Source organism: Heterodontus francisci, chromosome 6 (assembly GCF_036365525.1).
Source record: "Heterodontus francisci isolate sHetFra1 chromosome 6, sHetFra1.hap1, whole genome shotgun sequence".
Lineage (NCBI taxonomy): Eukaryota > Metazoa > Chordata > Chondrichthyes > Heterodontiformes > Heterodontidae > Heterodontus > Heterodontus francisci.
This window is the reverse complement of record NC_090376.1, coordinates 118049970-118064771: the sequence shown is the minus strand read 5'-3', so window position 1 is coordinate 118064771 and position 14802 is coordinate 118049970. Positions and strand designations below refer to the sequence as shown.

Here is a 14802-nt window from a genome sequence, read left to right as displayed (position 1 = left end):
TTTTCATATTCCCTTTTTGTATCTCTTACTCTCTGTTTTGTCACCCTTTGCTGTTTGTATCTTTCCCATTCACCAGGATCTGTTTTTTTTTCATTTTTGAGTGCTTTTTCTTTTAGTTTTACATTGTCTCTTACCTCTTTGGACATCCATGGCTTGTTTTTTGGCAATCAGAGCTCTTGCCCCTAAGGGGTATAAATTGGTTCTGTATCACAAATACCTTTTTGAACACCTCCCATGGATCTTCTGTCATTTTGCCTGTTAACAGATTTGCCCAGTTGGCTGTGGATTTTTGCTCTCTCATCCCATTGAAGTCAGTCTTACCTAAATCTAGGATCTTAGTAGCTCTTTTGCATTTCTCCTTTTCAAACATTATGTTGAACTCGATCATGTTTATGATCACCATTTGGTAAATGTTTGCACACCGTTATATAAATCTGACTCATTTCTAAATCTAATATGGAATGCCCCCTTGTTGGTTCTAGGACATACTGTTGCAGAAAACTATACTGACACACTCAAGAAATTCACTACCTTTCTGACATGTACTAGTTTGCTTGTCCCAGTTTATATGGAAGTTAAAATGCCCCATTAAAACCACTCTGTCTTTGCTACAAGCTTGTCTAATCCCTGCATTTATCCAATCTACCACTTCACTCGACAATCTGAAATCCTTTTCTGTTCCTTAACTCTACCCATAAAGTCTCCTCTGGCTGCTTAACTCCCATTGTATCCTCTCTTATCATTGAAGTGATTTTATCCTCAATCACTAAGGCTACTCCTCCCTCTCTTCCATTTTCCCTATCCATTAGACCTTATAACCTGGTATATTTAGTTCCCAGTCTAGACACTGGCGCAGTGGTTAGCACTGCAGTCTCTCAGCTCCAGCGACCCGGGTTCAATTCTGGGTACTGCCTGTGTGGAGTTTGCAAGTTCTCCCTGTGTCTGCGTGGGTTTCCTCCGGGTGCTCCGGTTTCCTCCCACAAGCCAAAGACTTGCAGGTTGATAGGTAAATTGGCCATTAGCAATTGCCCCTAGTATAGGTAGGTGGTAGGGAAATATAGGGACAGGTGGGGATGTGGTAGGAATATGGAATTAGTGTAGGATTAGTATAAAATGGGTGGTTGATGGTCCGCACAGACTCGGTGGGCCGAAGGGCCTGTTTCAGTGCTGTATCTCTAAACTAAACTAAACCTTCTCGCGCTATGTCTCAGTCATGGCCGCCTTGCCACACACTGCATGTTGAATTTCCACCTGCAATTCATTCAGTTTTTCTTACATGCCATGTGATTGTATAAAGAACACTGACTTGGCCACACACCCTGACCTTTCCTTCTGCTCTAGTGTTTTACTAATGTGTTTTTTAATTTTCTTTCCTGGTTTAATTACTTCACATCTTTTAGTTTTCCCTTTATCTAAAGCACAATTTCTGACTGTTACCCTATTCTCTTCCCTTTTGCTAGTGCCATACTATTATTTATACTACCTTTTTCACCTGAATCCCCCTGCCAACTTCTGTTAAAAGTCCTTGTGACCACTCTATTTATCCTTTCCGCTAGTTTTTATCCTTATCCTCACAGGTACCAAGTACTTTGTACCTTTTGGATACAATTGGTTTCTGTGGATCCCCATTGTCTCTCTCACCTGGGTTCCCCTTACTCTGCACACTATCGCTCACACCAACCCCATTCTGAACCTGTACCTTCAAGAATAATTGGCAGTTGATGACCTAAAATGCTCCACTATGATCCTCCCTAACAAAGTGTAGAACTGAATTATTGTATATTATCCTGGAACCCAAGCTCCAGATGCGACTCAGCTGGAAAAGGCACAAAGAAGAGTTGATAAGATGGTAAGGGGGCTGAAACATATAGATATGGACTCTTGCCTGGGACTGTTGGTGGAAAGAAGACTGAGAGGGGACCTCATTTGAGATATTGAGACTAATCTCCTCCATTCTTGTTCCAGTTGTGCTGTGGGATCTTTTATGTCCACCCCAAGTTGGCAGGAAGTGGGGCAGGGAGGTGGGCGCAGGTCTTCGTGTAATGTCTCACCCAAAATCTAGGGTGTAGATTAAAAGGGGAAACAAGGGAGCACTACTGAATAGGTGGTTGCCAAGGGAGTTTGCAGGGGTAGGTAATGAGGATATTGCCTGAAAGGGCGCTGGAAGATTCAATCATAGCTTTCAAAAGGGAATTTGACAAACACTTGGGAAGGAGAAATTTTCACAGCTATGGGGAAAGAGCAGGAGAATGGGACAAATTGGATAGCTCTTTCAAAGAGGCGGTACATGTGCAATGGGCCAAATATCCTCCTCCTGTGCTGTGTGTTTCTAGGGTTCTAACATTGGACAAATACCCTCGAAGAGAAACATGCTAGTAGGTAAAATGAGTGTGTGTCTCCAGGAAAGATGATTTGATGGGCCAGTGGTTTCTTCCAGACTGAGATCTATGCTTCTTGCTAAAATTAACTGTCAGAATCCAGAATCTCGTTACATGCAGAAGGAGGCCATTTGGCCCATCGTGTTCGCACTGGCTCTCTGAAAGAGCATTTCCCTCAGTTCCATTCGCCCACCTTCTCCCCGTAACCCTGCACATTCTTCCTTTTCATATAACTGTCTAATTCCCTTTTGAATGCTTCAATTGAACCTGCCTCCACCACGTTCTTAGGCAGCGCATTCCAGACCATAACCACTCTCTGCGTGAAAAAGTTTTTCCTCATGTCACTTTTGCTTCTCTTACCAAATACTTTAAATCTTTGCCCTCTTGTTCTCAAACCTTTCACAAGTGGGAATAATTTTCCTCTGTCTATTCTGTCCAGACCCCTCATGATTTTGAATACCTCTATTAAATCTCCTCTCAGCCTTCTCTTCTCCAAGGAAAACAGTCCTAACTTCTCCAATCTATCTTCATAACTGAAATTCCTCATCCCTAGAACCATTCTCATGAATCTTTTCTGTACTCTCTCCAATGCCCTCGCATCTTTCCGAAGGTGCGACACCCAGAAGTGGATGTAATACTCCAGCTGAGGCTGCACTAGTGTTTTATACGAATTCAACATAACTTCCTTGCTCTTGTAAAAACTCAAAGCAAATTTAGGAAAATTAGGTCAGCTTTAGGAACCTCGTGATCATATGCATCTTACCAAAGAGAGTGCTGCAAAGGATTGTAACACAGTTGTTGCTTACAGTAACTGAGTGATCTGAAGCTCCTTTTCTACCTTCTTCACTGTTCCAGGAAGTTGCTGCAGCCCAGGCTGTGCTGGTCTGTACTGTGTTTCCATTTTTTAGCAAGAGGAACTGGGGTTTCTTTATAAACTAATAACCTGGTTTTAGTTTCAATGTTTACCTATTTAATTATGCTACGAGTTAGTCTTGTGCTGTTGTACCGGGGGAAAGGAAGGGAAGGGGTGTGCTACTTCATGTGTGGTCTTCAGGTGAAGTGAGCTTGGAGTGTATGGGATAATTGGACCACGAGAGACAGACCTAATTCAGGCCCTATTTTAAGGTCAAACATTCTGTGCTGATTTTCATACTTTGATTTTATATTTTTTATAGTTGAATAGCAAAGCCTTAAGGAGTAGAGATTCTCTGCAAAAAATGAGACATTACAGCGTCAACTACTGGTTGGATGGTGTAGTTACAGCGTGACACGCTTACATTGGACATTTCCATTATCTTTGCGGACATTTCCATTATCATTGTGGACATCAGAATTTACAGTGGAAAAAGTTGACACTAACATGTTACACAAATATGACAACAGAGAGTGCACAGACCTGCTTACAGATATTTCTCTTATTTAGTTGTATCGTTGTAAAGTTTACGTAAAGATTTTTGTTACTGGGAGAAGAGCCTGCCTCATTTTCAACATGAGAACTTTATGGACAAACAGTTTTGACCTGATTTACATCATCGGGGTTACCAACTCAACAAACTATTTTCAATGAAAAGCAGTACTCTTTAATTATTAAACATTGTATAAATATTGGCCTTATTCCAGGAACCTAGGGGCGTTCTTAATAATGTAAAGTGTAACAACAAGGCCTGTAACTCACCTCGATTAAAACAAAAAGAGCCCTAACAAATTGATCAACAATAGATTTTCAAATTCTTATTTCTATACATATTACTTTTGAAAAATGCATTTACATCTGTAAGTCACAGAAAATGTTTTGCTCAGTAATGCTATACAACCTAAATTGTTACTTTCACAACACTGGTTTCAGCCTCCATAGTACATGTTGCACTTGGTTGGAAGGTTTTAATTCTGTTATCATTTCCTTCTAATTTTAACAGGATGTGTTAATTCATGTGCCGCAAGTTCTGTGGCTTGGCAACTTGAGTCGGTGAGACAGACGAGGCTTTTCTCTCAGATTTTATCTTTCGTGATAAATCAGTGTTGCTTGAAATCTGGAAGAAGATTCCCAACCCTGTCCATCGCTCAGAGAGTGGATTCTGCTGTGGAACATCTTACCAGCAAAATCTAAAACGATGAGGAAGCTAGACAGATGTTAGTGAGACTCCCAAGAACACTGTACCCAGATCCTCAACACACTATGTATTTGCACTTATATAATATATAAAGATGATAAAGTTCTGAAGAAGGGTCACTGAGCTGAAACGTTATCTCTGCATCTCTCTCCACAGATGCTGCCAGACCTACTGAGTGTTTCCAGCATTTCTTGTTTTTATTTCAGATTTCCAGCATCCGCAGTATTTTGCTTTTATTTTATGTATTTGCACTTCTGTGGTTTAACAATTGAGATATGATTACTTTGAGGGCGCTGTTCCAAGGAAGTTATGTGACCATCTTTATAAATCACTGGTTTTGTCCCAATTCTGGGCAGCACACTTTAGGAGGATGTTAGGTCCTTGCAGAGGGTGCAGAGGAGATTTACTAGAATGGTACCGGGGATGAGGGACTCGAGTTGTGTGGAGAGATGAGAGAAGCTGGGGTTGTCTCCTTTGAACAGGGAAGGTTAAGAGGAGATTTAGTAGAGGGTTTCAATAGAGTGAATGATTTTGATAAGAGTAAATAAGGAGAAAATTGTTTCACTGGCAGGAGGGTTGGTAACTAGAGGGCACAGATTTAAGGTGATTGGCAAAAGAACCAGAGCGGAGATGAGAATTTTTTTTTGCAACGAGTTGTTGTGATCTGGAACGCGCTGCCTGAAAGGGCGGTGGAAGCAGATTCAATAGTAACTTTCAAAAGGGAATTGGATAAATACTAGAAAAGGAAAATTTTGCATGGCTATGGGGAAAGAGGAGGGGGGATTGGGACTAATTGGATAGCTCTTTCAAAGAGCTGGCAGTGGCATGATGGGCTGAACGGCCTCCTAATATGTGTAAGATTCTATGATTTCAGTTCAGTGCCTTTCCCCATCATTACTGCCTAGTGTTCATGATAAAATTTTCCAATATCAGACCGAGAATCCTAGGATCTGAATCTCATGGCCTGTGGATTAAAGTTCCGGTTTAACAAGGAGCTTCTAATTGTGCTGAATAGCTCCTGGAAATCATGAGAGGCTCTGAAGGGTAGAAAATTCCATGCTAACAGAACAGTGCAAACAGGCTAAAACTACTAGCTATATTTACAGTCAAATATACATAAGGCAAAGAATTCAATGAAATACATAACAGCATTGAAATTGGACTGTGTCCACAAGGGGAAAAATACCTTTTTATAGAAGATCTTTCATACAGAGTGACTTAACTTTTGAATGACAGTCAGGTCAACTTCTCGGATGCAAAGCTATACGTTGACAATGCAAACATAACTTGGATTATCTGTTAGAATTAAAGATTGTGAGTGAATTCCCTACTATTCAGCTTGAGGATGTTTGAAGTGATCCCTGACACATAGTAAGAATTATTATATAGAATTTACAGCACAGAAACAGGCCATTCTGCCCAACTGGTCTTTGCCGGTGTTTATGCTCCACACGAGCCTCCTCCCACCCCCTCTTCATCTCACTCTATCAGCATATCCTTCTATTCCTTTCTTCCTCATGTGTTTATCCAGTTTCCCCTTAAATGCATCTGTGTTATTCACCTCAACTACTCCCTGTGGTGGCGAGTTCCACATTCTCACCACTCTCTGGGTAAAGAGTATTAGCTGTGGCTCAGTTGATAGCACTCTTGCCTCTAAGTCAGAAGGTTATGGGTTCAAGCCCCACTCCAGAGACTTTTGAGCACCCTCCAGTGCACTACTGATGGAGCGCTGCACTCCCGGAGATGCCGTCTTTCAGAAGAGCCTGAGCGTTCTCCACAGTGTCCTTGGCTAATATTTATCCCTCAGCCAACAGCGCTAAAAATACCTGGTCATTATCTCTCTGTTGGATCTAGCTGTATACAAATTGGCAACCATTTTTCCTACATTACAACAATGACTACACTTTGCGAAGCACTTTGGGATGTCTTGAGATTGTGAATGGTGCGATATAAATGCAAATCTTTTATTCTTTGCATCAATCTAGTGAGCAGCTGATGATGCACATCTGGAATTTGAGTATCTGTTTAATGTCTTCACTAGATTAGTTCAGTATATGCCTAAAACCTCTGCATCCTGACTCATTTCAAAATCAGTCAACCTGGCCTGGTTTCCCAGGCAACCCACCTTTCATATTTCATTTCGAAATCACTCCATTTTTGGCTAGCAACAGAAATGGCAGTGTTGTCGCAGGGACATCACTGGAAAGCTTGCATTTTCCGACTGCAAACTCCTGGCCCTGAAGCCTTGTCTGCCTGGGAATGGGATTCAGAAAATTGTAGTTGGCTTTCCATTACTACATGGAGATTTGCCTGTAAGGGGCAATTTTCTTTTTGATTGTGTCATCGTTTCATGTTGCGCAAAGTCTGGTTAATCTTTTCTCCCCCTTTTTTGGAGTAATCTGTATATTTTCTCGGCAAAATATTCTCCAGGAATCCCCCAGCCTTCTCCCACTCTGCGCTGTAACAGAGCCGGAACTTCATTGTAAACCTGAAGTTATGTCAGCCAAGCTTGAGAAGCTCTGAACAAATTCCCACCAACTGTTTTTGAAGTTTGATTAAGTTTCGAGATGTGTACAAGTTCCACACACTGAAGAAATTCACTGGTCACAGGACTGGCCTGGCCTCTTATCACAAGCTTGTTCTGGGAAGTAAAGGTCTTGTATATTTTCCCCCGTTTGTTGTAATTTTTGTCAATTAAATTTAAGGAAAGACTTGCATTGATATAGCACCTTCACAACCTCAGGACTTCCCAAAGCACTTCGCAGTGAATGAAGTACTTTTGAAGTGTAGTTACTGTTGTAATTTAGGAAACATGGTAGCCAATTTGTGCACAGCAAGGTCCCACAAACGGCAGTGAGGTAATGACCAGATAATCTGATATTGATGGCAGGAGAACTCTCCTGCTCTTCTTTGAAATACTGCCAAAGGATCTTGACAGAAATTGTACTGAGGTTTCTGTCTTGTGTGAAATTGCTGTACGTTGGTGAGCTCTTGCATTGTGAGCAGGTGATAGACATGGTGTAAAGTCAGCAAGTACTCAAAATTCCAACTTGATGGAGGACACCTCCTGCCCATCCTTCACACTGACATCATGGATTATATGGAGGGGAATGAGCACTGTTGGATTTTATTTGAAATGTGGAAGACTGTGCTGTGCAGAGTATGGTAAGGACTGTAACCTGTTTTTAAACTGGAATTTTCTTGTTGCAATGTAGTGTGGTTGGTGAGAATAATAGCAATGGATCATTAATTACCCAAGGTCCATTTCAAAGCTGTTCCCAGTTTCTTCCTGCCTTGTGTATTGTAAGGTAGAGCAGTTGATCCATTTTACAATCTACCATATTTTAAAATTCCAGAGTTGTATGGAGTTAAGCTTCTAAACAGCTGAAATTGTGGAGTGTGTTCTGTTCAGACGGAGATTCCTGTCAGCACCCAGATGAAATGCTTGTATTGGAAACCTTGCAATTAAAGCTCACTATTGCTTTTGTGGATTTGGTACAGATAAGAGGCACACATCTTGTGATTCCACATCTAGGTTATTTTCTTTGGCTGATTTCCGAGTCAATGAAATAATTTATCTTTGTGGAAAAGATAGGAATTCTGGTTTTATTCATAAACTGGAGGTGGGGTGGGGGGGGGGTGTGCTTTCTTTATTGCCTGCTGCCAGGAATTAAAACAAGTCTTCACAGACATCGACGGATTTAAAAATACTTTGGAACTTTTCTTTTTAAATATCGAAAGACTTGTCAGGTATAAACATCATGGGCTTGTAATTTTGGCTTTTATTCTTCGAGCTCCCCTGCCTCTGAAAGCTCCACTTCCTGAGGACTGAAGTAATGTGTCAACAATAAAAAATAATGGAATTATCTTCTTCCTTGGTTTCCTGCAGACTTTTGATGCCAATGACCTTTACCAAGGACAGAACTTCAACAAGATTCTTAGTTCCCTGGTGGCTCTGAATAAAGTAACTGCAGGTAAGAGGACGACTTAGGGAGGGGTTAGTCTCTCAGTGAACAGGGCTCGCAGTTTGAAACAGCACTCGGCGGCATTAGATTCACAGCTTACTAAATATGGAATTGGTGACCTTTCAACCTCCATCGTGCAACTTATAAAAGGTGGTGTGAAAATGATGGGGTAATTTTGTAAAAGTGCTCTCTTGATTGGAGCCTTGTATATGACGTATGTGCCACATTCCTGATGTGTGCTCCCTGTGGGTAAGGCAGTGACCTGGAAGTGTGATTTTAAATTACCCCTGCAATGTGAATAATATCCACCAATCCTCTTTTGTTCCAGTGTTGATATTTCTACAATCCTTGGTGCCTCCAATGAGGGCATTTATTCATCCAGCTCTCTCCCACCACTGAAGGTTGTGTTTTCAGCTCTTTAGACCCCATGCTGTGGAATTCCGTCACTAAACCCTTCCTCCTCTTCACTTTCCTTTCCTCCTTTTGGTGACCGAGATTATCAATGGTGAGGTGCGAGGGGTAAGTGAACATGAGGCAAGAGTCAGAGAAAGTGAGGGTTCCAAGGGTGTGTAATGGTGGAAGAGGTTAGAGAGAGAGTTCTATCCTTAAAAACAGTGCAAGGTGGTTTTGGTGAGAGTCTTTTCTATACATCTCACTATTTCTCCTCTTGCTTGAAGCTAACTTGTTTTGTACTCATAACCTCTTGTGTTAGGCTCACAGTTGAAGCTGAGCAGCACTTCATGCATTTATACTGCATGTGTTTTTTGGTACATTAAAGATCTTCATAAAACTCAGCTCCAGGACCAAGGTTTTGGTCACCCCTTGACCTTACCTGCTTTCCACCTTGCATCTGTTAAGCCTCTTTGGGATGTTTGCAATGTCAAAGGCACTATATAAATGCAAGGTGCTGCTGTTAATAAGTAACAATCGAGATGAGCAAAAACCCGATTGAAATATATTTCCGGTGATGTTTAAATTACATCATTTCGGGGCAACAGTGTAAGTGTTCTAGGCTGTACAGTTAGATAGATAATCCAAAATTCCACCTGATGACCTTTAGGGTTACTGCAGCGCTCCATAACTGATAAGTAATTTGGGTGGAGAGAAACATTTGCATTTCTGCAGTGCCTTTCACACCTCAGGACGTCGCAAAGCACTTTACAGCCAATGAAGTACCTTTGAAGTGAAGTCACTGAGGCAATGTAGGAAACACGGCATTTGTGCCCATCAAAGTCTCACAAACAGCAAAGTGATAATCTGTTATACTGATCATTGAAGGATAAATATTGGCTAAGAAATTGAGTAGGATCCTCTGTTCTTCTTTGAATAATGGCGGTGGGATCTTTTTACGTCTATCTGAGAGAGCAGCCGCAGCGTTATTTAACGTCCCATCCGAAAGGCGCTACCATCAATGGGGCGGTACTCCCTCGGTACTGCCCCTCCGACAGTGCAGCACTCCCTCAGTACTGCTCCTCCAACAGTGCAGCACTCCCTCAGTACTGCCCCTCCGACAGTGCTTTGCTCCCTTGGTTCTGCCCCTGTGACACTGCAGCACTTCCTCGGTACTGCCTCTCTGACAAGGCAGTGCTCCCTCAGTACTGCACTAAAGTGTCAGCCTGGATTATGATCTCAAGTCTCTGTAGTGGAACTTGATTGAAACAGGTACCTTTGAGGAGGTAGTTTCAAAGGTGGAGTCTTGCGCATCGTAGAGGTCGAGAAAATGATGGCTTGTACTGCCTCTGGCCACGCTACTGCTCACTGAGGAGTGCTGACCATTGATGGTTGGAATCAAAAGAGATGGAAGTTAGACTACAGTTTTATGTGGCTCTGGGTAGAACCCATCTGGAGTAACTGTTCAGTTCTGGACACTGCACTCCGGGAAGAATATATTGCAACACAGATTCACCAGCATGAAACTGGAACTAAAAAGGTTAAATTGCGAGGTTAGGTTTTGTAGACTGAGCTTGTATTCCCAACAGTATAGAAGATAAGGTGAGCTAATTGAGGTATTTCAGATGATTAAAGGATTTGATAGGGTGGATAGAAAGAAACTATTTCCTCTGCTGGGGGTTTCCGGACAAGGGGGAACGAGCCTTAAAATTAGAGCCAGTCTGTTCAGGAAGCACTTCTTCACACAAAGCATTGTGGAAATCTGGGTCTCTATCCACCAAAAAGCTGGTGAGGCCGGGAGTGGTGTCAAATGAAAATCTCAATACTGAGATTGGCAGCTATTTGTTAAAGTTTAAGGGACCATGGTGGGTCATTGGAGTTGAGATTCAGATTGACCATGACTTAATTGTCATGGAACAAGCTGGAGGGGCGGAGTGGCCTCCTCTTGTTCTTATGTCCATGAAAGCATAATCTTTGTGGTGGGAAAGCTTTTAGAAGCAATAATTCAGGGCAAAATTAATAGTCACTTGGACAAATATGGATTAATTAAGTAAAGCTTGTACTAGTTGTTAAGAGCAAATTATGTTTAAGTAACTTGCTTGAGTTTTTTGATGAGGTGACACAGAGGGTTGATATGGTGTACATGGACTGCCAAAAGGCATTTGATAAAGTGCCACATAACAGGCTTGTCAGCAAAGTTACAGCCCATGGAATAAAAGGGACAGTAACAGCATGGATACAAAAATTGGCTGAGTGACAGGAAACAGAGTAGTTGTGAACGGTTGTTTTTTGGTCTGGGGCAGAGTTGTCCAACATCCGATTTGCGGGCCACGATCGGGCCGGGCAAATGTTTCCATCCGGCCCGCGGATATATTTCAGAGATGAGAAATTTTCCATTGACGTCGTCTTTCAGACTGGCTTTTTAAAACGTCGCGCTGTTAGTTTCACAGCTGACAGGTGCTGACATTCGGAACAGCGGTGTCCCAACTTTGGACAGATTCGGGATTTTCCAGTTAGGTCTGACCTATTTTTTCTAAGGCTGCCGGATGCCCGCTCCAGCCTCAACAGCTTTTGAGGAAGGGAGTTGCAGATTTCTACGACCTTTGTATCATCCCCCTGAAATGACTGCACCTTAATGAGCACAAAGTTCCCTATGAGGTTACTGAACGTAAGAAATAGGGACAGGAGTAGGCCATTCAGCCCCTCAAGCCTGCCCCGCCATTCAATAAGATTATGGTTGATCTGCCCCAGACCTCAACTCCTCTTTCGTACCAGCTCCTCGTAGCCCTCAACTCCCCGATATTTCAAAAATCTATCTACCTCCTCTTTAAATACTTTCAGTGATCTAGCCTCCACAACTCTCTGGGGTAGAGAATTCCAGACATTCACTACCCTCTGAGAGAAGAAATTCCTTCGTATCTCAGTTTTAAATGAGTGTCCTCTTATTCTGTAACTATGTCCCATAGTTCGAGATTCCCCCACTAGTGGAAACATCTTCTCAACATCTACCCTGTCAAGCCCCCTCAGAATCTTGTACATTTCAATAAGATCACCCCTCATTCTTCTAAACTCTAATGAATAAAGGCCTAATCTGTTTAGCCGTTCTTGATAAGTCAACCCCTTCATCCCAGGAATCAGCCTAGTGAATCTCTTTTGAACTGCCTCCAATGCAAGTATATCTTTTCTTAAATACGGGGACCAAAACTGTACGCAGTGCTCCAGGTGTGACCTCACCAACACCCTGTCCAGTTGTAACAAGACTTCCCTATTTTTAAACTCCAACCCCCTAGCAATAAAAGCCAAAATTCCATTTGCCTTCTTAATTACTTGTTGTACCTGCATCCTAACTTGTTGTGTTTCATGCACAAGAACACTCAGATCCCTCTGTGCTGCACTTTTTTGAAGTCTCTCTCCATTTATATAATAGTCTGCCTTTTGATTCTTCCTACCAAAGTGCATGACCTCACACTTGCCTATATTAAACTCCATCTGCCAAGTTTTTGCCCACTCACTCAACCTATCTATATCCACTTGCAGATTCCTTATGTCCTCATCACAACATGCCCTCCCACCTATTTTTGTATCGTCAGCAAATTTGGATATATTACACTCTGTCCCCTCCTCCAAGTCATTAATATAGATAGTAAATAATTGAGGCCCCAGGACTGATCCTTGTGGCACTCCACTCGTTACGTCTTTCCAACCTGAAAAAGACCCACTAATCCCGACTCCCTGTCTTCTGTGAGTTAACCAATTCTCAATCCATGCTAATACATTACCCCCAATACTGTGAGCTCCTATCTTGTGCAATAATCTTTAATGTGGCACCTTATCGAATGCTTCTGGAAATCCAAATACACTACATCTACCGGTTCCCCTTTATCAACTCTGCTTGTTATATCGTCAAAGAACTGTGGCAAATTTATCAAACATGATTTCCCTTTCGCAAAACCATGTTGACTCTGTTTGATTGCGTTAAACTTTTCTAAATGCCCTGCCATTTCTTCGTTAATAATGGACTCTAGCATTTTCCCAATGACCGATGTTAGCCTAACTGGGTATTGAATGAATGTCTGAACCCTTCTCTGGCCTTTGTGCAGCTTCAGTTGGGTTTGTGTGCAATTCTTTTAGTTCAGTCTTGCGTCTGTCCTGATGAGTGCAAGACAAAAAGCTTTGGCAGTATGTCTCTTTTTTTCAGCAATACTTTTTTTTTCCTTATTAGATCGGGAAGCAGTGCTCAATTTTATCGTTTGTGTTTTGCCGTAGAATTGTACTGCACAGAAGGCGACCATTTGACCCGTCATGCCTGTGCCAGGTCTTTGCTAGACTATTCAATTAATCCCACTCCTCTGCTCTTTCCCCATAGCCCTGCAGATTGTTCCTTTTAAAGTATTTATCCAAATACTTTTTGAAAATTACTATTGAATCTGCTTCCACAATAGTTTATTTCAAATAAAATCCATAATTTGGGACATTCGTGATACCCAAAAGGAGAATTGGTTGTAATTCTGAAGATTTATGACTGTGAAACAACATTTTTTCCCCCAGATGTCTTCTGATGTTTAATGGTGAGTTCAGCAAGCCTGAGGCTTTCTCCAGGTTTGGTCCGTCACTAAACATCGGGGGTTCTGGTTTTGCCTTGATTCTGTGATCCATGCTTTCAGCTAGTGAGGGCCCATCTAAATTTGCCATTTGTTCACTCCAGTATTCATTATTCAAGATCTAATACCAACTTTGTTAGGGACCTAGGGATGGGAGGAGGCCATTCAGCCCCTCGAGCCTGTTCTGCCATTCAATTTGATCATGGCTGATCTGTATCTTAACTCAAGCTACCCGCCTTGGTTCCACAGCCCTTAATCCCCCTTACCCAACAAAAATCTATCAATCTCAGTTTTGAAATTTTTAGTCGACACCCCCTCCAGCCTCAACAGCTTTTTGGGGAGAGAGTTCCACATTTCCACTACCCTTTGTGTGAAAAAGTGCTTTCTGACATCAGTCCTGAATGCCCTGGCTCTAATTTTAAGGTTATTCCCCCTTACTCTGGACACTCTGCAGCAGAGGAAATAGTTTCTCTCGGCCTAGCCTGTCAAATCTTCATATTTAGATATTAAACTGATGGCATTGTTCAGTCAGGATGTTTTTATTAAGACCTGAGTATTCTGCCATGTAACCTGTAACGTTATGTAAAATAACTGACCATGTTGGGTAAAATAAACTGATTTATAAAAATTCCCGAGCTCTTCTTGGTCTTTAGGTCCTTGTTGCACTGGAATGGGATTGGTTATGTTGTGGTTCTGGTGATGGACTAGCAACCCAGGGGTGGTGAGTTCAGATGCCTACAGGCCAAGTTGTGATTTGGTCCTTTGTTGGCTGACACAAGAAAAAGTTCCCCTGAAATCTGCTGGATTGTCATAAAATCCCAACTAATTTGCTGCTGTCCGTCAGGGAGGGAACCTGATATCCTTAGCCGGTCTGGGTCACACATGACTGCAGTCCCACGCTGCACGTTCAGAGAGGGGCATGCGATGGACAATAACATTCTGCCTTTCCAGTGTCAGCCATATCCTTAGAGCAAAATTTAAAAAAAACTCAGGGAAGTAGACTAGCAAAACCATTGGAGCAGATCGATGAAGTTGCAGTGAACTCTGGAGCCTCTGACGCAAGGTCCAACTCTGCCCTAAAAACTGAACACTTATTTCCTGCTTGTCAAGGCTTTACATGTTTGTACATATTAGGTTAAACTGTTGTACAAGAGAGGGTTGTGCAGGTGATGGATAGTGATGTTGTGCATGGTTGTTCATAGTGCCAGGAACACTTCGTATTGTGTTTGTCAACCACTCATGCTCATGCAGTGCGGCCAAGTGTCCATGCATATGGAGGTCTGGCTGATGGAGGAGACCGGCTGCCTATTTAATCTTTAGTGCAAGGGTCTTGGGAAGAAGTGGTTGCTGTGCTGGA

At 42.2% G+C, this 14802-nt stretch overlaps 1 protein-coding gene across 5 annotated transcripts in view; it reads left to right on the top strand.

Annotated features, from left to right (window-relative positions):
• arhgef7b (Rho guanine nucleotide exchange factor (GEF) 7b) overlaps positions 1-14802 on the top strand; it is a 123057-nt gene that overhangs the window by 26292 nt on the left and 81963 nt on the right. For 2 of the 5 annotated variants that reach the window (XM_068034162.1, XM_068034167.1), the window contains exon 3: positions 8379-8463. The exons of the other annotated variants lie outside the window; for them this stretch is intronic. In XM_068034162.1, the coding sequence (XP_067890263.1) occupies positions 8379-8463 (85 nt within the window). The remainder of the gene's footprint in view (positions 1-8378; positions 8464-14802) is intronic. 5 annotated transcript variants of the gene reach the window in all.